This window comes from Mus pahari, chromosome 1 (assembly GCF_900095145.1).
Source record: "Mus pahari chromosome 1, PAHARI_EIJ_v1.1, whole genome shotgun sequence".
NCBI classification, from domain to species: Eukaryota; Metazoa; Chordata; class Mammalia; order Rodentia; family Muridae; genus Mus; species Mus pahari.
Window position 1 is genome coordinate 158,216,963 of NC_034590.1, and position 21,149 is coordinate 158,238,111.

Sequence of the window (21,149 nt, forward strand, 5' to 3'; positions counted from 1 at the left end):
CGCGCACGCGCACACACACACACACACACACAAGCCCCCAACACACACACACACACACACACACACACACACACACACACACACACACACACGCTGTGATGAGCTGGCTGTTAATCTCTGCCCTTCTCAGGCAGATGGCCCTGCTACTCGGGGATCTTACCTTTGTTTGGGCTCAGTGCTGTGCGCATTCCTAACCAGCAGCTGATTACCCCCAGCAGGAGAGCATGGCCAGGTCTAATACTATGCCCAGCCACTACAAAGAAAAGTTTTAATCTTTCTTTAATTAAAATTGCTTAGCCTGAATTGAGCTTGTTGTGGTACACACCTGTATCCCAGCATGCAGGATTTGAGGCAGGAGAGTTCAGGGTTAATATAGAATACTATAGGAAGATCCTGTCTCAAAGAAAGGTAGATTGTCCAACATCTATGTTGGGTGATGCAGCTTTCCTGCGTTGCCCTTTTCCCGTACAGCTTGTAGGTTGTAATGTGACCGATGCAGTTTACATACAGTCCGACTCCATTCATGCTCTAGAGAGCTGGTGCTTGGAGGAGCCCATGCTTACGTTGAAAGAAAAGTAATTAATATTTCCATGAGTCCGCTGTCAGCCAGGTGTGGTGGCCACACCTCTAATCTCTGTGTTTAGGCTTAAATACGCAGATTGCTACATGTTCAAGACCAGCTTGGGCTACGTATAGTGAGTTTGCAGCCAGAATAGCTAGAGTAAAACCCTGACTTCAGAACCCTACCACAGGGCTTCAGAGATGGCTCAGTCGCTGAATGCTAGCTGCAGGAGGATGATCCACCTCCCAGAAGCCAACCTAGCAGCCTGGTTTGATCCCCATACTGGGGAGGTAGAGACAGCAGGAACCCTGGGCTCACTGCCAGCCAGATGAGCCAAGTCAGGGGGCCCCAGGTCTCAGGAGGTGACGTCTAAACAAAGTGGACAGATCCTGAGGAACACCCAACGTTGACCTCTGGCCTCACACACACACACACACACACACACACACACTCACTCACTTCGAGTTTGGCATGTCTGAGCATAAGATATTCATTCACAGAGCTATTTGACTCAAACCAATGAACAGAACACACACGTGCATTCACATGCATCCATGCATTTATATTTTTCTTCCATTCTTCACGCATGTTTTCTACTTGTTTACAAAGTTGCAGGGATCCTGAAGTTGACGAGTCAAAGCCCAGTACGTCATCTGCATGTTACGTCTCTGTAGAACTGTTGCTCTCTTCACGATGCCTGCTCCATCTGGGCAGGAGGAGACAGGCCGGCCTACCTTGAAGGTCCTGGCCCACAGGCCTGCTGCCATTGCAGTAACGGTATCCTGCCCCTTCCAGAAGTGCCTATGGTGCAAAGGAGGTGCCGTTCATTATTCTGTCTCCCAGTTTGTAGTCAAAAGAAAGGATTCCTAGGTAGGGTGGATAAAATAAACGGAAGCAAAAAGCCAGAAGCAAAGCAAGCCGGTACTGAGAGGGGTTATTTGTCTGCTTGGTTGATTTTTGAGGTAAGGTCTTGGCCCTGGCTGTCCTGTGTAGACCAGCAGACCGCACCTCACAGGGATCCGCCTGCCTCTGCTTCCTGAGTGCTGGGACTAAAGGGGTGCACCCCCATGTCAGCTCAAAAGGTTTTGATTTTGTTTTTGTTTTGTCTGGTTTTTGAGATGCCTCAAACTTGAACTTACTATATGTCTGAAGATGACCTTGAGCTTAGTATCTTCCAGTCTCTGCCTCCCAAGTGCCTGGATTCTGGTCGGGTGCCACCAAGCCCAGCTAAAATTGGCATCTCATCTTTTTTACTGTCGTAAAACCTTGGCATACAAATTTGATAGCAGAACATGAACCCAGCCTTGGGCAGAGCTTACTCTGGCTTCTGCTCTGTGTGTCTGGGCTCCCCGGCCTCACTGCAGGTGAGTCCTCAGGGCTGCTGAGCAGAGTCTGTGGTTTGTGGTGCATTTGGACCAATTTGCAACTAGAAATTTAGTCCTTTATCTCAAGGATTTTGGAGAAAGGATGTAACATAGCAGCTGTCAGAACTCAGACAGCCCAGCATTAGGAATCTCTATTCCTGGGGCCCAGCATGGATAACACGGTAGAGAAGGCTTCGTGAAATCCTTAGAATGAAAGCGGCTGCGAGGTAAGTCAGACCCAGGGCTGTCCCTGTCAGGCCACAACAGGGCCCAGTGTTTTCAGCAGGAGGCTAGGACCAAGAGGAAGTCCACCCTGAGGCAAACCTGCCCTTGCTGAGTGGGAAAGCCCCTCCTGCTGCTTTCGGTCACACCTGGGATGGAACACTACTGTGTGTCCTTCAGATGGCCATTCTGCTCAGGTCTTAGACTAGTAAGAAGAGGCCAGATCGCTATTTACATCAGAGTACTGTCTGGAGAGCAACTTCCAGCAGCTTCTTGAGAAATCACACAGCTCTCATTGAAGAGTAGCAAACAACCACAGAAAACTGCAGATTGTCCTGCACAGTCACGAGGGCCCTAGTCTCCCCTCTTTTTACAATAATTTTATGTTAATATTAAAAATAATTAAACTTTTATGACTACTATTTTTGTGAGTGAAAGTTGAGTGTGAGTCTGTTGGGACAGGTGTACAGTGCTTTCCCAAGGCTTGCTGTTTCCTGTCGAGGAGGCTTAGCTAGTGTCGCTGGCCACGTGCCGTAAGCCCACTCTTTCTTTACTTGGTGTTAAGATTTTAATATTGTCCCTGAGATGCTGAGCTGTATTAAAGCTAGGAGGTGTGCTCTAGCCAGTCATGCCAGGCCCTGGCTCTGTAGAGGGAGTGTGGGCAATGGATAGCTTCTGCAGACTGTGGCTGTGACAACAGGCACAAGAGGTCCATCACACACACACACACACACACACACACACACACACACGTCCAACAAACCAATCAGAAAGCAGTGTTCACTAACTGGGAGTCTAGAAGAATCCAGGCTCTGAACCCTACCTGCCAAGGAGCAGTGAGCCTGCCACCCAGGTGCCTTGCCTTTAATACCTTAAAATCATAGAAGTAAACACTGTTTTAAAAACCTATGTGGACAGCATTTAAGAGAGAGAAATAGGTAGGTGGATCTCTATGAGTTCCAGGCCAGTCAGGGCTACACAGTGAGACTTTATTTCAACAACAAAAACCATACATATTTCATAGAAAAGAGAGTGTTATATTGTCTACTCCTTTTTACTAGCTTTTTCAAAATATCTTCATACAACTAAACGCACCCCTCAATTTTTAATTTTACTTTCATAATATGTCTAAAATAATAATGTTGGTTTGACTTTTATACTATATTTTAGTAAGGATATCTTGTTCTTTAATTGGAAGTTTTGCTTGTAGACCTACAAAAAGCATAAAATCCTTTCAGAAAAACATTAAATATATTAAACAAAAATACAGGTGGAAACTTATGACTCCTGGATGAAATTTAGAGATAAAGACCTGATCCAAGAGCATGGTAGGACAGTCTGGGAGAGGCTAACAGGAGTGAGTGGGACATGTCAACAGGGCACATCCATCCAGCACTCACCTGGTGTGATGCTGTGCCCAGCGCTATATCTTCCATGAGCTGGGCACCACCGTGCAGTTTACAGAAAGGACTCTGATGCTGGGCAGAGTTGGGCCACCTGTTCAAAGTTCTGCTCTAAGAGTGAAACACTGGCTATAACTGTGTGGTTCTCCCATGAGGTGGCAGGGACAGCAGGGGGCACTGTTGAGTTGGATGCTGACTTGTGGGAAGCCAGCACTGTGAGCTGTGTGGCAGAACTGCTGGAAGAGGGAGATGTGGCCTGGGAGTCCTGAGAGGTGTTCCCCAGTGGACACGGTGGTGAGGGTGGGCTGAGAACCTTAGTACCACTATGAGGAGAGGAAAGCTTCAGGGAACACAATACTTCGGGTTCTCAGGCTGGTTTCAAGTTGCTCAATGGCACTGTGTAAACCAGGCACTTGAAGTAGGAGGTAGGCTGTGCCACAGTGACAGACTTTGATAGTTGGAGGGCAGGACCTGCCACAGGCTGACTCTTTTCTGGGCATCTGTTAAGGGCTTCGGAAGATGGGAGCGTGGGTCCCCTCTACTCCTGTGACATTCTGTAATTCAGAGCCCATCTGAATTGTGTGTGCTGATGGCTGAAACAGCGGGATGAAAAGGCCTCCTCAGGGAGGACATGGCTCTATTTATTATTTGGTTGGCTGGTTGGTTTGGTTTTTTGAGACAGGGTTTCTCTGTGTAGCCCTGACTGTCTTGGAACTCCCTCTATAGACCAGCCTAACCTTTAACTCAGAAATCCACACACTTCTGCCCCTCGAGTGCTGGGATAACAGGAGTGTGCCACCACACCCAGTGGTATTTTACCTTTAACATAATTCATCATTAAAGCTACAAGGAATGGGGAGCTGGAGAGATGACTCGGTGGTACAAAGAAAGCACTGTGTTGCTTTTCCACAGGGATCCAGGTTTAATTCTTTCCGAACGCTTGCTCCAAGGAGCTCAGTGCAGAAACCTGTATCACCAAGACACCGAGCAGGCCTCTCAAGGGTTTCCTGTCACCTAGCATGATGGTACACCTGAGCTGGCTGATGGCTAAGAGGCAAAGGAGACAGAGGGGCTTTGATAATTTTGTTTGGCTCCTGGACAGATAACAGAGAGCCTTTTATGGTCCTTGTTAGTATTGGGTAGTGTCTGTGACCCGGGCCTTATCCTCAGCCCTATCTGTGTACCTAGTGATGCTCCCCTGCAAGGCGGGTTCCCAGCTACTGGCCTTAATACCGGGTCTGTCACAGCTGAGCTGCACGTACCTGCGGGAGAAATGTGCTTGTGGGATTGCTTTTCATTGGGAGCGAGCGTTCTCCAGCGGCTATACCTTCAGTGCTTTAAAGGCTGTTTTCTTCCCCTTTTCTAGGTGAAAATAAGTCACCTCCTCGCCCCTGTGGCCTGAATCACTCAGATTCTCTCAGTCGGAGTGACCGGATTGATGCCATGACACCAACCTTGGGGAGCAGCAACAACCAGCTCAGTTCTTCATTCCTTCAAGTCTACATCCCTGACTACTCAGTACGAGCCCTCTCTGACCTACAGTTCGTCAAGGTGAGTGGGAAGGGCTGCGCGGCTGGATCTGGCAGGTACAGCCACTTCCTTGACAGTTTCCCCTTGGCTGTCAAAACGTCCCACCTCCCTCTCTGGGCCCAGCACAGAGCAGCCAAAGCAAACGTGGCCATGGCAGGGAACCGGAACAGGATGAGGGAAAGCCATTCTCAGTTCTCTGGAGCCCGCGGCTGGTGACTCTCTGCTTGGCCTGGGAAAGCCCTGGGGTTGCCTCTTTCCTGGACACAGGGTCTTTCCTTAGCCTGAATTAGACATATTTTGGAGACCCAAGCGGCTTTCGCTGAAGGAAGCTGATATCCATTTTTCTTGTCTCTGAATTAAGAGGCAAGATTTAGAAATGGTTCTAGTGGTTGAAAGCTGGCTGCATCTCGGTGATCAGTGTGAACCTTTCACAGAGTGGCCCGGTTCCTACTCAAGGATAATTTTCTCCTAGAGCAAAAGCGCTGCGCCTCCTGGGGTATTCAGTGTGTGATACGATGTTAGGAGACAAGAGAACCTAAAAATAAGTTCTCTCAGTTTGTTTTCTGTGTCCTCTTCTGTCCCCAGATCTCCAGACAGCAATACCAAAATGCCTTGATGGCGTCTCGGATGGACAAAACGCCTCAGTCTTCAGACAGTGAAAATACTAAAATTGAATTGACTCTTACGGAGCTCCATGACGGCTTGCCAGACGAGACGGCCAACTTGCTCAATGAACAGAACTGTGTGTCACACAACAAGGCCAACCACAGCCTGCACAGTGAAGGCGCCATCTAGGGCCCCTCGGGCCCCCTTGTCTGGCCCTCCTGGACTCGGTCTGACCGTGACTTCCGCTAGTTGAGCTTGTCTGCCGTGCTGCGTCCTACAGCCTTGAGACCAAAGACTTTGCCCCTTTCCCTGGAAGCCGTGGAGGACGGCTGGGGGAGGGATGGAAACTGGACATGTGACATCCACAGCTGGGGCATGGCTTTCAAGAATTCGGAGACAAACTTTTTCCGCCCAAATAGAATCATGTTTATTTTTTCAGAACCTTTTTTCGTTTCTTTCATCCCTCAATTTGCATGAATTTAAAAATTGTTGCATTTATTTTTTTCCAAGAGATCATGTTTTTGTTTCTAAGTGTCTTTTGCAGAGTTTGAAGTTGGTCTTTCCAAGCTAACTCTGCTGTAGCCCCACCGTGTGACCCCGACAGGATGGACTTGCCCCTTTAGCGGCCTTCCCTGGCGGTCCCCAGGAGGAATACCTTTCCTCTGTGCCCGGTGGGTGTCGCTGTCGAACTTGATGGATGAATGAAGAAAAACCATGTCACTGCAGAGCGTGCCAAGTCTGTCGTCACTGTGGGTGTCGGCGGAAGCTGCAGGTGCCCTCTCTGCACGTAGTGTCCTTTTGAGAATATGATGTCTGACCCCATCCCTTTCCCTCAAGAAGGTTAATTTAACGTTTGCTTGGGAATGTGATCTCGCTCCCACCCTAAGGAATTTTTATCACCAAAATGAATGTTAATGAATTTTAAACCCATGGTTTCTCATTGGCAGGAGGCAATGGCTTTATACCCCCTTCCTGTAACCTCTGGTGGTCTGGGACATCACCCCACCCCAACCCCTCCCACCCCTCACTCTTGCTAACCCAAGCTGCTGTTACAGGTGCCAAGTGGAAACCTTCCATGGGGCTTCTTAATGAACATGTGGTGGCTGCGGCTACAGGATGCCTCTTTCCTGCTGGGATTTGTGTATTACCTGAATGGGGCGGGGCAGGGTGGGAGGTGGACAGTGTACTTAGGCATTTCTAGACCCTGTTTCTAATGAAATGTCCTTCCTTCCATAGAGCCAAGTGCCCCTCCCATGTTGTCCCTGGGCTGTGGAGCTCAGCAGTGGCCCTGCTTCAGATGTGGCCATTGCCAGAGAGCCACCCATACAGCCAGAGTCAGTTTGACCCCGAATCAATTCAGAAACCAAATGTGTGTTGTGGCCATTTCATGTGTGTCTCTGTCTTACTTTAATACCAAATTTACCATGTGTTATGAAATTCACATCAGCAGGTACTGCTTGGGTGGCTTCTTTTAAGAGGTTCCTTCCTTGCATTTGCTGGCAGTGCTCATACACTGAAATGAACGCCTGGCCAGTGTTCAGTGGGCTTCTCATTACCCAGGTCACTGCTGGAGAAGCAAGCCATCGTGGGCCTGGGCTTCCTGCACAGGGAACCCTCAGGCTCAGTGCCAGCCTCCTCCTCCTTCAGGTAGGAGGTCTGCTAACCCCAGATGGGACTCTGGGGGGGTGACATGTTGGGTTGATCCTTTGTTGAATAGCTGATGGCTCTGAAAACTGTGTGTGTGTGTGTGTGTGTGTGTGTACGCGCTAGGACTAGAACCCACGGCCATGTGCATCCTTGGCAGGTGCTCCATCACTGCCACACCCGCAGACCTTGGCTTGGGCGTCTGGTGCCATGCCCACTGACCGTGGGTAATGTCCTGGAGTGTTCTGGTTGAGAAAGACTGGCCCTTAGTGGAGGGTCATTGAGAGTGGCCTTTAAAGGAGCTGAGTGACCTGCTACTGGTACCTAGCCTGCCACTTTGGGATGAAGTTCCTATCATGGGGAACCCCACACAGTGAGTACCCCCTTCTCAAACACATCCAGGTGAAAAGATCATTTTAATAAGGAGAATATTATGTTCAGATGTAAGCCAGAGTCCCGCCAACAAGCTTCTAGCTGGCCCCTGGAGCCAGGAGCCCAGCCAAGGCTCTCTAGTGTTAAGTGTTCCACTCTGCTGCCTCTCAGGCATGGTACACCTCTGCCTCAGACAGCCTGGCCCCTGGAAGGAGCCTCTGGAAGAGAAGCACCTTGGGCCTCTCTCTGAGTTTTACTCTTCCTGGATCCTAGAGATGTAGGACTCGAGGGAACGCCTCAGTCACCACCCACTATGGCAGCTAACTGTAGAGTTCTCTTACAAAGAAGCCGAGGAGTGGGATTCTCAGAAGTCGAGACTGTGGCCTGCCAGCTTCGTGTTCATTTTCCATTAATGAACTAATTACCTTGGACTAGTTACTTCTATAATAACCAGGAATTCTGAATAGTTCCTCCATCGTCCCAGAGGACACAAAGGTGACCTGGTCATAGTTTGAGCTGCTCTGGGGAGAGGTCTCAATCTTCAAACAGGGCTTGCGTCTGAGTGAACAGTGTTTCCAAGTCTCCCACTCCCAAGCCGACTCCTGAGACAACTGGCTCTTTGCCCCTCTGAGTGGATCTTGACTAGGAATGGCACATACCATCTCTGGTCTCACCCCATGGGCTTCCCAGCCAAGAGAGCCTGGCAAGTAGTGGAGTGGCCATGGGCAGGCACCTTCCCTATAGCTCTGGCCTGGAAGCCCTCCTGGGATGCTGCACATGCAAACATGGAGGGGAGGGGTCAGGCCAGACAGACTCAGGCCTCAGGAGTTCTGGGTGCTATGGGCCTGCCCCTGTGCCTCTGCTGCCAGCCAGAGGGCAGGACAGCACCTAGAACTGGATGCCTGTGTGCAGATATTGCTGGGACACTGTCACTGTTAATGAGGGTCCATTTACTGCCCTTTGTCCATAATGCAAGTCCAAACTCTAGTAAAGTCTTAGAAGAGAATCCTGACATTTCCACATGAGTATTGGGGTGCTAGTCAGCTAGCTTAAGTTTTGGTTCCTGATTTGAAGGTGCCGCCTGTTTCATACTCTCTGTGGGCATAGTTGACCTCATGTGAAGGGAGCTGAGCCACAAACCACTTTCTCGTGTTATTCCAAGAAACGCGTGCAGGTGTTCAGTGCAGAACTTCACACACTGATACGGAACACTAACTGTGAAAAGCCACCTCGCCATCCCCAGCTCTGTACAGCTAAAGGACCAGCTTTTCCAAATCTAGGAAAACATGTCAGGTCCAATCGCATTAGAAAGTGGAGCGACAGGATTTTGAGTTACACAGGGACCATGATCTTCAGCCTGCACGTTATTTGGGTTAAGGAGCAAAACCAAGTAGGTGCTGGGTGACTCGGCCTGTGTCCTGGCTAGTGAAAACACCCACAAGCACCTCTGTCCTTCTCTGAAGGCTGCCAGGGATCTGCCACAGTCACTGTGCCTCAACCCAGGGGATGCAGTCTCGCAGGGACAAACCCAAGCAGGTTAACCCTTTGGACTGGTGCAATGTACACACTTTGTCCCCTGGAGCAAGCTGAGAGGGTCAGCTGCTTCAGACACACCGCGTAGTCTAACGCCGTGGCTTGGCAGGACTCCTCCCTCTGCTTTTCTCCTGCAGGGTTGATGGCTGTTTAGCTACTTGACTTAGTGTGCCCTTTTTTTTTTTTTTTTTTTTTTTTTTTTTTGAAGGACCAGACTCTTTCCTGGGCTATGTTTGCTTCCATTCTGGGTCATAGGCTTGTGGTGCTTCTGTCCAACAAGGACCACTGGGTAAGTTGTAGGCTAGCCCAGAATTAGGAATTTTGAGGTGAATATGGAAGTGATTGTGGGGGTATTTGCAAGTTTTTCCCATACAAATTTATCGATGAGGCACCTACTCAGTGGACTTGTATACTCAGGGCCATTTACTTGTGTTTTAGGAGCTGATGGAAAGGTGAGCTTGTTGAGGTTCATTTGCTTCTAGTTGAAGGATGAGCAGTGCTCCGAGGCTGAGCTGCTGTTACGAGTCCTGGGCCTGGGATGGGCAAGCCTTCCTCTGGCACCTCCGCACCCTCCTCCTGGAATCGATGCTCATTTACTGGTTTTCCTCCTAGAGAGTCCCCAGTAGTTCGGCACCCCCATGGCCACCTCAGTCAGGCAGAGGGAGCAATCCATACACAGCAGCTAAAGTGAGCATCTGGGGACCTTTGCTTCTTCGTTCCCTGTGGCTGACGTACGTAGCTCGTGCAGCCTTTTATACCCGAGCCATTGGAGACATCTCAACTGCACTTGTTTTAAATGCTTTTTAATGGGGAGTGCCGGGCAGTACTTGAAGCAATTATCAAAACAGCAAGAGCCGGGTTCTAGGTGTCCGTATGTCCACAGCTGGGAGGTAGGAGAGGTGTGGCCAACGTTTCAGATGACGGCGTATCGGGGTACTGTCTAGCTTCACGTAGAAGGTTAGTTCTGATGCTGCTCACATCTGATCCACACGGATTTACTTCTGGGGCTGGATTCTTCCAGAGTCGCCCTAAAGAGAATTATCAAAAGAGCCTGACAGACCTGAGTGCCTGCTCTTCTTGGAGACTCGGGTTTCTTACATACAAACAGCTGGGGTCCCAGACCTCTAGAACCAAGGGAAGTATGGGCTCATTCCCTAATTCACCACTACCCATGTCAGGTCTACTGTGAAGAGTCTCATCAATTTACTGACTTTTCTTGTTTATGCAGTCCTTTAAATCCACAAATGTATATGCTTTATTTTATACTATTTATTATGTACATATGTCTCTACTGTTAGTATATCATCTGTGACTAAGACACTGTTTTGAAGCCCCTCATCCATTGAGCCTAGGGTTCTGTTGTCCCTTATTGGGTGAGAGGGTGGTGGTATTTTTTGTTTAAAAGGAAAAACAAACAAACAAACAAACCATAGTGCTGCTCTTACACCAGCTTCTTTCATTGCCTTACCCCACCCCATTCCCGATGGCCAGTATCTGGGAGGTAGATGGGGCAGAGCTTCTCACATCTCCATGAGTTACTGCAGAAGAGGTTTTGGTGACTGGGTCTCTTCCCTATGCAGTGGTAGCATATGGCTGAGACCAGAGCCTCCTTCCTCATCCACACCCAAGCTACATCAATGGCTTCTACTGCTCACTTGCATTGCAGAATCTATCTGCAGTGGAAGCTGTCCATCTAGGCTCCGATCATGCCTCTTCCTGGTATTAAGGCCCAGTTACCAGCATTGCCTTGGGCCTAAAGTAAGCCCTGCTTTGTCTGATTCCCACCCTCCTCAGCTGTACCCACAGTATCATGGCGTACATTTCATGCATTTAAGTGGCATCAACAGAAAGCTAAACACAGGTCATGTGCACAAACTTCACAAGCTGTCATAACAGACGCGTTTATAATTCAAATGTTGTAGATTTACAATACCTATTTATTTGTACCAATTTATTTGTAAATCTTGTGATTGTTTTTAAAGGTTTTGTTTATTTCTATTCTTCTATTTAGATAAATGATTTTCTGTTCACCCTTTTAGCAGCTGTGTGTTCCCTTTCCTCTGTGTGACACCAACCATTTTGTTTTCTTCAGCCGTCGTCCCCTGCCTGGTTTACATGGCTTTCCTTGTGGGAAAGCTCAGACCAGCTCACATCAGGGCGTCTTCTCTGGACACACTGCAGGTTGAGTGCCTGCATGTTACAGCCTGGTACACAGCTGGTTTGGGAGATGCTCTTCCAAGGAATGAGGTGTGCCCCCACCAGCTCTTCCCTAGGAAAACGTACAAGTATCCATTTGACTTGCCTAGTGACACACAGCAGCTAGGCATATGGAAAAACTAGGTTTTCCTTGACAGTAACAAAGGCTTCTTTGTACAGGCTTCTCAGTTGGCTTTTGAAGATGAAAACGGCTATTTAGCTCCTCTAAACCAGTGAGGAAAGTCAGTTCATGGGTGAGTCACTCTCAAGTGATACAAGGCCACAGGTATGGAGGGAGGCACATTAGATGTTCTTCAGTAATTGACAATGACCATCTTCTGTTGTCACTCGGTGGATGAGAATACCCACAACATCTGGACGAGTCTCAAGGTGCTTGGTGAATCCACTGGCTGCCCCTTTCTGAAAGTCTTTATTTTTATTTTACATTCCTACAAGCCCATGCTCTGAGAATCAAGCTTCTAGTGGCTCAAGAGTCCCTACTGCATTTGACCATGACATGTTTTACTTATCACTTTCCTGTGGGAACACTTCAGCGGCATATTGACAAGGCTGACTGAAAGCCTATGTCTGATCACTGCCTGGAAGCAGAATGACTGCACCTGCATCCTGGTCCAGTGTCTAGCTCCCTTTCCCTAGACACGGGGCACAGAGCATCAGGGCAGGGAGATGGGCACAACACATGCCCTCTGTGCTAACTGCTATGCTTGGGTCTTCATCGGGACAGTTCTTGAGATGGCTGAGCATTAGAAACTGCTCAAGGAGCATGGAGGTAGTTGTGCCATGAGGAGCCCTGTGCCACCCGTCACACTCCTGCGCCTGGTCATTTCTGAGCTTTGTTAAGCTCAGTGCTTCAAGGAAACAGATCCCAAACAGGACGACGCTGTACAGAGCGTGGCAGAATGAACTTTCCCTAACCTGGCACTGACTTCTGGCAACTTGTACTTTGCTGGAGATCAAATCCTACACACGCCAGGCAAGTGTCTGACCACTGAGCTACAATGCCCTCCTATTTTTACAATCTAATGACATATCCCTCACTAAAGTCCAAAAAGTTAGACTGCTGACTACCCTTTTGCGGCATCCTTCAGAGGGCCTAATGTCTGTGTTCCTCTAACTTCCAGGCATGAGCGTTCCGTAAGTCCTAAGATAAATTGGTTATATGGCCCTTGTCTTAAGTTGGACATGTTGTTCTTGTCCTGGCAGATGACCTGATGAGGAATAACCGCTGGGCTCTGTGGAGTGCTTCCTGCTGCTATTAGTGGCTCTGAGGTCCTGAGACTGAGCCTACTTCTACATCAGACTCTGGCAATCACATGCTTAAATTACATATCCTCAAATCCAAGATTAACTTTCCTAAGAACCTCTCAGAGGCAGGCAGATCTGTGAGTTCAAGACCATCCTGATCTACAAAGCGAGTCCAGGACACCCAGGGCTTGAGCTTGTTACATAAAGAAACCCTATCTTTAAGCCCCCTCTCCCTGGGGGTGGGGGGTGGGGAGCTCTCAGTAAGGAATGGCCATTTAGTAAACTTTTCAATGCTGGGAAGGTTTGCTTGTAAACTCTCTGAGCTTGAGGCTTGAAGGATAGTCGCTATCTCCATGGAGACAATGTGTGAAGTACAGAGGCTCCTGGCCTCACTCCAGTCCTCCGGGTCTCTTCTACAGGTCCCTTGGGAAGATTAAGTGTCAAACAGCTCCCTGCTCTTACTCTAGTCACAAGATGGAGTTTGGGTACTATACCCTGTGAAAAGAAACCTCAAGTGGCCAGGCTCAAACTGGAATTTTATTTAGTTGGAAAAATTCTGCTTACTTTACATGTGGTGTCCAAGCCTGAGATGGGTGTTCAGAGTTGAGTCTGGTGTAGTTTCATGTTTTGGCTCTAAGAGGATCTTGGGCTGTGTACACTCCTGCATCATTTCACAGTGGGAATGTGTCATGAAGCGACCTTACGGGGACAGCAGGCATGAGTACTCACAAGCCAGACAGCTGCATCAGCAGACAATAGAACCTCATGGGGCCACTGTATTATGCATGGTCTTTTGTTGACTGACACATTGGTATGGCACATGGCGACCATTTCACTTCTTGCCATTACTGTTTTGTTGGACACCATTACACTGCTGTCACCATAGGCTGTGAAGCATGGAAAAGCGACTAGTAGAAAAGCTTCATGTTTTGTAAATGAATATTCTTTCTAGAGCTGTTTCCTGCTTCTTCTGGACAGCAGTGGGGAGCTTAGGTGCTGGTTCCGTTAGTGTAGCAGGCAATGCGGATCTGCAATCAGGCTCTGCTTTTTGACGTCACATGCATGTATATCCTCTATGCATCTTACTATATAGTGCATGCTTTTGTTTCATCTTTGGTAAGGACTCCAGACTTGGGCATCCCAAGTATATGATTAGAAATCATTCCCTCTGAGGGAAAACTGTAAGAGAAGGTAATTCTAGTCACCAAGAAAGAATGCCATGAGAAACTAAGGATTGAGGGCCTAACTCTCAAACCACATGGGGAAGAAGGCCACTGACAGCACAGCAATAGATGGATCTTAGTTAGCATTTTCCCACCGTCAGAAAGAGGTTAAATAGTTTCCATAACATGGAATGTGAGCGAAGTTCCTGTCCTAATACAGACTTAAATATGCAGTTGTTTATCTCAGGCTATTTGTGGTGAATAAGCAGAGGATTTAAAAGTGCCCCAGAAGCCTTGGAAAACTTGCAGAACTTTAAAGTTGTTAAACAAACAAGTCTGATTTATAAATATCTAAACATGGACAAGCTACTTTTAAATCTGAACTGTAACTGCCCACAGAACGTGACGTACAGATCTGTAGCTCAGTTATTCTATTTCTACTTTAAACAAAATTTAAAGAGCAACTTGAAGGGCACATAGCTTACTCCATGGATCTCTGCAGATCTGTGCTTATGGTAAAGGAGAATCTTGGATATAAAGTAAACGTTGAATTTTCTCTGCGCCAGATGTTTCTGAGACACTTGGTGGTCTCCTGGCACACCTCTGTGGACGTGTGCAGGAGGTGGTTGCTACGGCCGTGAGACCCAGTAAGACTGGAACACCAGGCTCCCTAGTGTCACAGTCTTGGGAGCTCAGTCTAGCACTGAAGAAAGGATTCTTGAATTCTGATGCTCTACAAAGCCTGAAAACAGAATTCCTAGGAAAGGTTCCCAAGAGTGATGGAAGAGCGGACTGCCATTTCTGTCCTCTAAATTATTCAGACTTAGGAAAACAGTAGAGAAGTTTACTGACGACAGACAATTCGTGTTTTACATTCTGAAATGTCCAGTCCCCGCTGCTCAGTCACCTGCCCCAGACCTCCCAGCACATCTGGGAGCCTGTGGGAGATCACCAGCTGGTCTCTTTTTTGTTTTGTTTTGTTTTTTTATTTCTCGAGACAGGGTTTCTCTGTGTAGCCCTGGCTGTCCTGGAACTCACTCTGTAGACCAGGCTGGCCTTGAACTCAGAAATCCTCCTGCCTCTGCCTCCCGAGTGCTGGGATTAAAGGTGTGCGCCCCCACGCCCGGCTCCCAGCTGGTCTCTTACAGCACTCCTTAGCAGCTCTTTCTGGTGACAAGGTGAAGTTCTTGCAACTGTGTGCTTTTCACAGCCACTCGAAGTGCTCGCTCGCTCGCTTTCCTGGTGAGTCGCCTGGCTGACAGTGCCATCTGGTCAGTAACAAACTGTTGTATCCACACAACACAGTAAAACATAGAAAGCAAGCTAATTGATACCCACCTCTGCTCTAAGGAATGAACTAATGCAAGGTGACTCTGCAGTTGTCACATGCCACGCAGAGGATCTGGGCTTAAGAAGGCTTAACATGGTCAAACTAGGCAACATCCTCAACGTCAATTTAAATGAGAATGGTAACTAGGGTGACTACAGTAGTCTCTAAATTTTAAAAACAGAGATGACAACTAACGGGCCTCATGTATGTTCCAGAGATTTCAGTCCGAATGCATGTTACTTGGAATGTCTTACTGTAAAGTCAGTGAATGCTGGCAGCTGCAGCCTTGGCTAAGTGGCTGCTCTAGCTGTGTTCCATGTGTTTCATACCTTCAATGATTACTTTAAAACAAGCCAGGCAGCCAGGAGGCAGAGGCAGGCACATCTTGTGAGTTCAAGGCCAGTCTGCTCTACATACTGAACATGTCCCAAGACAGCCAGGGCTACATAGAGAAACTTTGTCTTTTTAAAAAATGCCTAAAATCTCAGTGAAAAAAATCCTTATACCCATGAAACACTGTACATATAAGCATGTTTTTAACTAAAAGTGATAGATATGGTTAGCAAATTTGAAAATGTATTTCCCTTAAAAAGAACACCAACCCTAAAGCCAGTTGAAGAGCAATAGCTGTGACAGCTGATAGTTGTACTATCAAAGGCCAATGTCAGCATTAGACCTACATTTTACTGAGTTCTAGAACAGCCAATACCCTAGTGACCAGGGCCAAGAATGGAAGAAGGCAAATCAAAGTTAAAGTAAGAATCTCTAACACTAACTCAAGTGCTGGACAACTCCCTGCACTGGCAGAGCAGGCACAGCCTTCACACTCTGTCACTGGAACTAACTCCGTCTCTGTGTCGAGGAGGAGGGTGAGCCTGCAGGCCAAGAAGCTGAGGCAGCTCTGGCTGTGGAACTAACTCCGTCTCTGTGTCGAGGAGGAGGGTGAGCCTGCAGGCCAAGAAGCTGAGGCAGCTCTGGCTGGAACCATGGCTGCTGCTGGGAACTTGCTCCTCTGTACTCTTCAGGTACATTCCCCAAAAGGATTGTTTGTATAGAACAAAAAGCATTTGTGCTACCAACTTTAAAAATTGTAGCAAGGATGGTAACTTCTGCCGCAAATTCTAATCCCTAGTCTAGAATCACCTACAGCAAGGAAACCCAAAAAGGCACCGTCTGACACGGCAGCAGTCTTGCCAGAGCCACCAAGGAAACCCAAAAGCTAATGGAAGGAAACCTGGCCTCAACAGAGGGCTGAGTACACTTGGTAATGAAAGCATGTATTTCTCCACTGATAAGCAACACTGTAATGCACTGGACACGTGGGGTTTGAAGCAGTGGTAGTATACAGCATCTGTGGATCTCCTCGTCCTACCAGTCCTGTGGCTCTGTCTGAAACCATTTACTACCTTCCTACGTCCAGATGACACACCGATGAGAACAGACGCAGAAAATCATCACCAGCCACATGGTGCATTCTACATGCACTCCACCTGCCTTTACCTGTTCTTCCTATACAGTTTCAAACCATCTGCAGAGAACAGATACACAAAACTGAAATAGCTATGATTAGAATTATTTAAAGCCTTGAGAAACTTTCCAAACTTTCCAGGACTTCAGATGGAGTCCTCCCACCCTCCCTAACAGAATCCAAACAAGGCCACCCCTCGCCCCATGAGTCTGACAGACTTGATGGGTGCTTGGGGTTTCTAGTCTGCCTTCTTATTCTTCCTCTTCCTCCTCTTCATCATCATCTTCATCATGGCAGTGTGTGATTTCCTGGGGAGCCAGTGGGAAGAGGTTGGGGGGCTTGATCTCACTAATGGACCTTGTAAGCTGGTGTCGCTTATAGTCAGTGTCTTTGAAATCCACTGACGTGCGGTTGCGGGTGGCGAGAGGGGACTCCATCTCATTGATATCCACGTGTGTGTGCTCCACCGTTGACTCATGCGGCATCTAGAGCAAAGCAAACACTCAGGCTGTAGGCAGAGCAAGGCGAGCGCTGGGCTCACCACTCTCGTTTCCCAAGCAGGCAGGAGCACCGAAGCCTCGCTCCCTCCTACAGCATGGAAGTCAGTAGAGAAACCTTATGTTCTACCTTTATACTTCCTTAACCAGCCCTGCCCTGCAACAGCAGTATCAGGACACACATAAAAAACATTTATTTCAATTAGCACTAACAAGTCTTTGGGGGGAGGTGCCTCTCAATGCAGCCCTAAATCAGGGATCAGTACCTCCCAGGAGCTAGGGTTAAAGGGATGCACCCATACACCCCACTTTTTTTTTTAATATTTATTTATCTATTTATTTATTTATTTATTTATTTATTTATTTATTTATTTATTTATTTATGTGAGTACACTGTCGCTGTCTTCAGACACACCAGAAGAGGGACATCCAATCCCATTACAGATGGTTGTGAGCCACCATGTGGTTGCTGGGGATTGAACTCAGGACCTCTGGAAGAGCAGTCAGTGCTCTTCCCCACTGGGCCATCTCTCCAGCATCGCTATGGTGCATCTTAACTGTCAATCAAAAGTAACATTACTCACCAGGACATGGGCAGCTCTGAAGAGGTAGCTGAATGGGTAGTACAGCAGGTTGATGAATGAGGCCGCATAGAGATCAGCGTAGCGCATCACTTGGCTGGCAAAGAGTGTCTGCCGGGAACCGCTACGGAACAGGCTTCCCATCATCCCGTAGCACATGTCCATGTCATGAGTTACTTTCTATTAAAAAAAAAAGGATCTCAACTATGCAACTATTTTTTCGCTACCAGCTACATATAAGTCCCTGCATAAAATCAAACATGAAAATGACTCAGACAACTGACTTCCTATGTTTTTTCCCAAATCCCATCTGGATACCTTAATCCGTCTCTGGATGGAACTAATGTCCGGGCGCTCATTGCTACTGCTGTCCAGGTGCCTGGGAACAAGAGGAGAACCTCGTGAAGATCTCTAAGAAAGCACACCTTAGCCCTATGCCGGTCACCCTTGGAAAGGTGGTGGTTTGTGGAGTTGTGGAGTTGGGAAACTTACTTGTAGAGTTCAGCCAAGAAAATATCCAAGCTTTGAAGTTCTTCAAAGAGTGCTAGTTAAAGTTTGGAAAGGAAAAGAAAATGTTTTACACAAATCAAGCAAAAGTACCTTGTCAATGATGGCTTTTAAATGATGTTCAAACTACTGAAATCTCACCTATGACCAAAAAGTATAGCCTGGGTCTATCATGCCAAGTATATAAATCCCCTGTGCCTCCTTCGCCCCATGTGGGACTCTGCCAACAGACCACCAATTTCCTTTTAAACTGCCTTTTTCCTACTTAAAAGTCACAGCCCACGACTCCCCCTTCCATCTGGGTGCACATTCTGGGCTTCTAAATGATCAATTTTTAATCCCTTGAATGCAGACACCAAAGTCATAGTCTGACTTAAAAAAAAAAAAAAAAAGTTGTGTGTGGACGTGTATGGGCTTGCACATGCCATGGGGTGTGTGAAATCAGAGGACAGTGTGTGGGTGGCAGTTCCCGCCATGAGGATTCTGGGGACTGAGCTCCGGTCAAGTTCAGCAGCGAGCATCCGTACTCACTGAGCCCTGACTAAGAATTAGGTGACTTGTTTATCATCACTGCTCAGCTTCACGGTGGGAAGTGTAAAATGTGTGGGCAGCCTCAGTCAGCATCAACCACAGGCTCCCTAGGCTCCCGAGAGAGCCACACCCTAGCCTCAGCTATTGAACTTCTACCATCTTTCCGATCAAGAAGAGCTGTTTCAATTGTGTTCTTTCACTGAGAGGAAGAACCATCATTTCTCTTTTCTGTATATCTACACTACCTATCTCATTTGAGCCCAGGTTGGAGGCAGATACTATTATTGCTCCCATTTTCATATATGGGAGAATAAGGCCCAAGGTGCATGCAGACTTTGAGTAGAGGAGCCAGGGTACCCATGAATATAGGCCACGCTGGCAGAGCTGGTAAGTCTTACCACAGTGAGAGAGATACACTAGGACTAGACAAAGAACCTGCCTATATGCAGCCCCCTACAGCCCAACTGAAGGGCGGTACCACATAACACACACTAGGTGGCTTGGCTTAAGAATGTAACTTGAACCACTCTGGAAATCAGTCTGGCGGTTCCTCAGAAAATTGGACATAGTACTACCGGAGGACCCAGCAATACCTATTCTGGGCATATACCCAGATCATCTTCCAACTGGTAATAAGGACACATGCTCCACTATGTTCATAATAGCCAGAAGCTGGAAAGAACCCAGATGTCCCTCAATAGAGGAATGGATACAGAAAATGAGGTACATTTACACAATGGAGTACTACTCAGCTATTAAAAACAATGAATTTATGAAATTCTTGGGCAAATGGATGTATCTGGAGGATATCATCCTTAGTGAGGTAACCCAATCACAAAAGAAGTCACTAGATATGCACTCACTGATAAGCAGATATTAGCCCAGAAACTTAGAATACCCGAGATACATTTTGCAAAGCACAAGAAAACCAAGAAGGATGACCATCATGTGGATACTTCATTCCTCCTTAGAATAAGGAACAAAATACTCATGAAAGGATATAGGTACAGAGACAAAATTTAGAGCTAAGATGAAAGGATGGACTATCCAGAGACTACCCCATCCGGGAATCCATCCCATCATCAGCCACCAAACCCAGATACTAATGCACATGCCAGCAAGATTCTGCTGAAGGGACCCTGATATAGCGGCCTCTTGTGAGGCTATGCCAGTGCCTGGCAAACACAGAAGTGGATGCTGACAGTCAGTTATTGGATGGAACACAGGGCCCCCAATGGAGGAGCTANAGAAAGTACCCAAGGAGCTGTAGGGGGCTGCAACCCTGTAGGTAGAACAACAATATGAACTAACCAGTACCCCCTGAGCCGTGTCTCTAGCTGCATATGTAGCAGAAGATGGCCTAATCGGCCATCATTGGGAAGAGAGGCCCCTTGGTCTTGCAAACTTTTTATGACCCAGCACAGGGGAAGGCCAGGGCCAAGGAGTGGGAGTGGGTGGGTAGGGGAGCAGGGGTGTGGGTGGGAGGTATAGGGAACTTTTGGGATAGTATTTGAAATGTAAATAAGGATAATAATAATAATAATAATAATAATAATAATAATAAAGAAAATTAAAAAAAAAAGTATATGTTGAGATAGGGTCTCACTGTATATGTAGGTCTGGCTGGCTGGGACCCTGATTTATAGATCAGGCTGGCCTTGAACTCACAGAAATTTGCCTGCCTCTGCCTCCTGAGTGTTGGTATAAAGATGTTCACTACCATGCCCAGCTATAGTTTCCAAAACAAACAAACAAACAATCCCCCCAAAACCTACAAAATAATATGACCAACAATTTGATACCACCTAAGTTCAGACATAAATATACCAGAAGGTTTGAGGCTGTCCAGACTGAGCATTTGTTGTTGGAATTTCTTCTATGCTGTTGGTGTCCTACTCAGAAAGCCCTTGTCTAACCCTACACCTTTTAGTCTTCTCCTCATGTTGTCTAAGAGTTCAAAGTGTAAGGTCCTACCTAATGGAATTGACTTTTGTCATATGACATAGACAGATTATGTATTATGTTGTTCTAGTTATGAAAACATGAGTTTTCCAGCAAAAAAAAAAAAAAAAAAAAAAAAAATGTGTGTGTGTGTGTGTGTGTGTGTGTGTGTGTGCACCTGTGACAAGCACGAAACAAATAGGCAAAAAAACAACAGAACCTGAGGAAAAAAAAAAAAAAAAAAAAAAAAAGAATGTAACTTGGCTTCTGTCTTCACAAATACCCAGTTATTAGCATTCAGAGCCATTGCTGCCCCAGAATCACAAACGGAGTGCTAGGAAGGAGACTGCAGGCTATGGTTGGAGAAGCATAGACCACAGACTGAAGTGGATGCTGTAGTTCACAAACTGTTACTGTAATATGTCTCAGGGCA

At 47.2% G+C, this 21,149-nt stretch overlaps 2 protein-coding genes across 6 annotated transcripts in view; one reads left to right on the forward strand and one right to left on the reverse strand.

Moving 5' to 3' along the window:
- The window catches only part of Cnnm2 (cyclin and CBS domain divalent metal cation transport mediator 2), a 118,385-nt gene extending 108,981 nt beyond the window's left edge, over window positions 1–9,404 (forward strand). Inside the window, exons 7-8 of one of the 2 annotated variants that reach the window (XM_021201245.1) lie at window positions 4,918–5,102; window positions 5,667–7,128. In XM_021201245.1, coding sequence (XP_021056904.1) covers window positions 4,918–5,102; window positions 5,667–5,876 — 395 coding nt within the window. In that variant the 3' untranslated portion in view covers window positions 5,877–7,128. Of the gene's footprint in view, window positions 1–4,917; window positions 5,103–5,666 lie in introns of both variants that reach the window. The other variant, XM_021201263.2, reaches the window with a different exon arrangement.
- Window positions 9,405–15,747: 6,343 nt separating this feature from the next.
- Window positions 15,748–21,149, reverse strand: part of Nt5c2 (5'-nucleotidase, cytosolic II) — an 89,290-nt gene continuing 83,888 nt past the window's right edge. For all 4 annotated transcript variants that reach the window (XM_029531059.1, XM_021194076.2, XM_029531108.1 and 1 more), the window contains 4 exons: window positions 18,230–18,281; window positions 18,056–18,116; window positions 17,741–17,917; window positions 15,748–17,144 (listed from right to left, as the gene is read on the reverse strand). In XM_029531059.1, coding sequence (XP_029386919.1) covers window positions 16,911–17,144; window positions 17,741–17,917; window positions 18,056–18,116; window positions 18,230–18,281 — 524 coding nt within the window. In that variant the 3' untranslated portion in view covers window positions 15,748–16,910. The remainder of the gene's footprint in view (window positions 17,145–17,740; window positions 17,918–18,055; window positions 18,117–18,229; window positions 18,282–21,149) is intronic.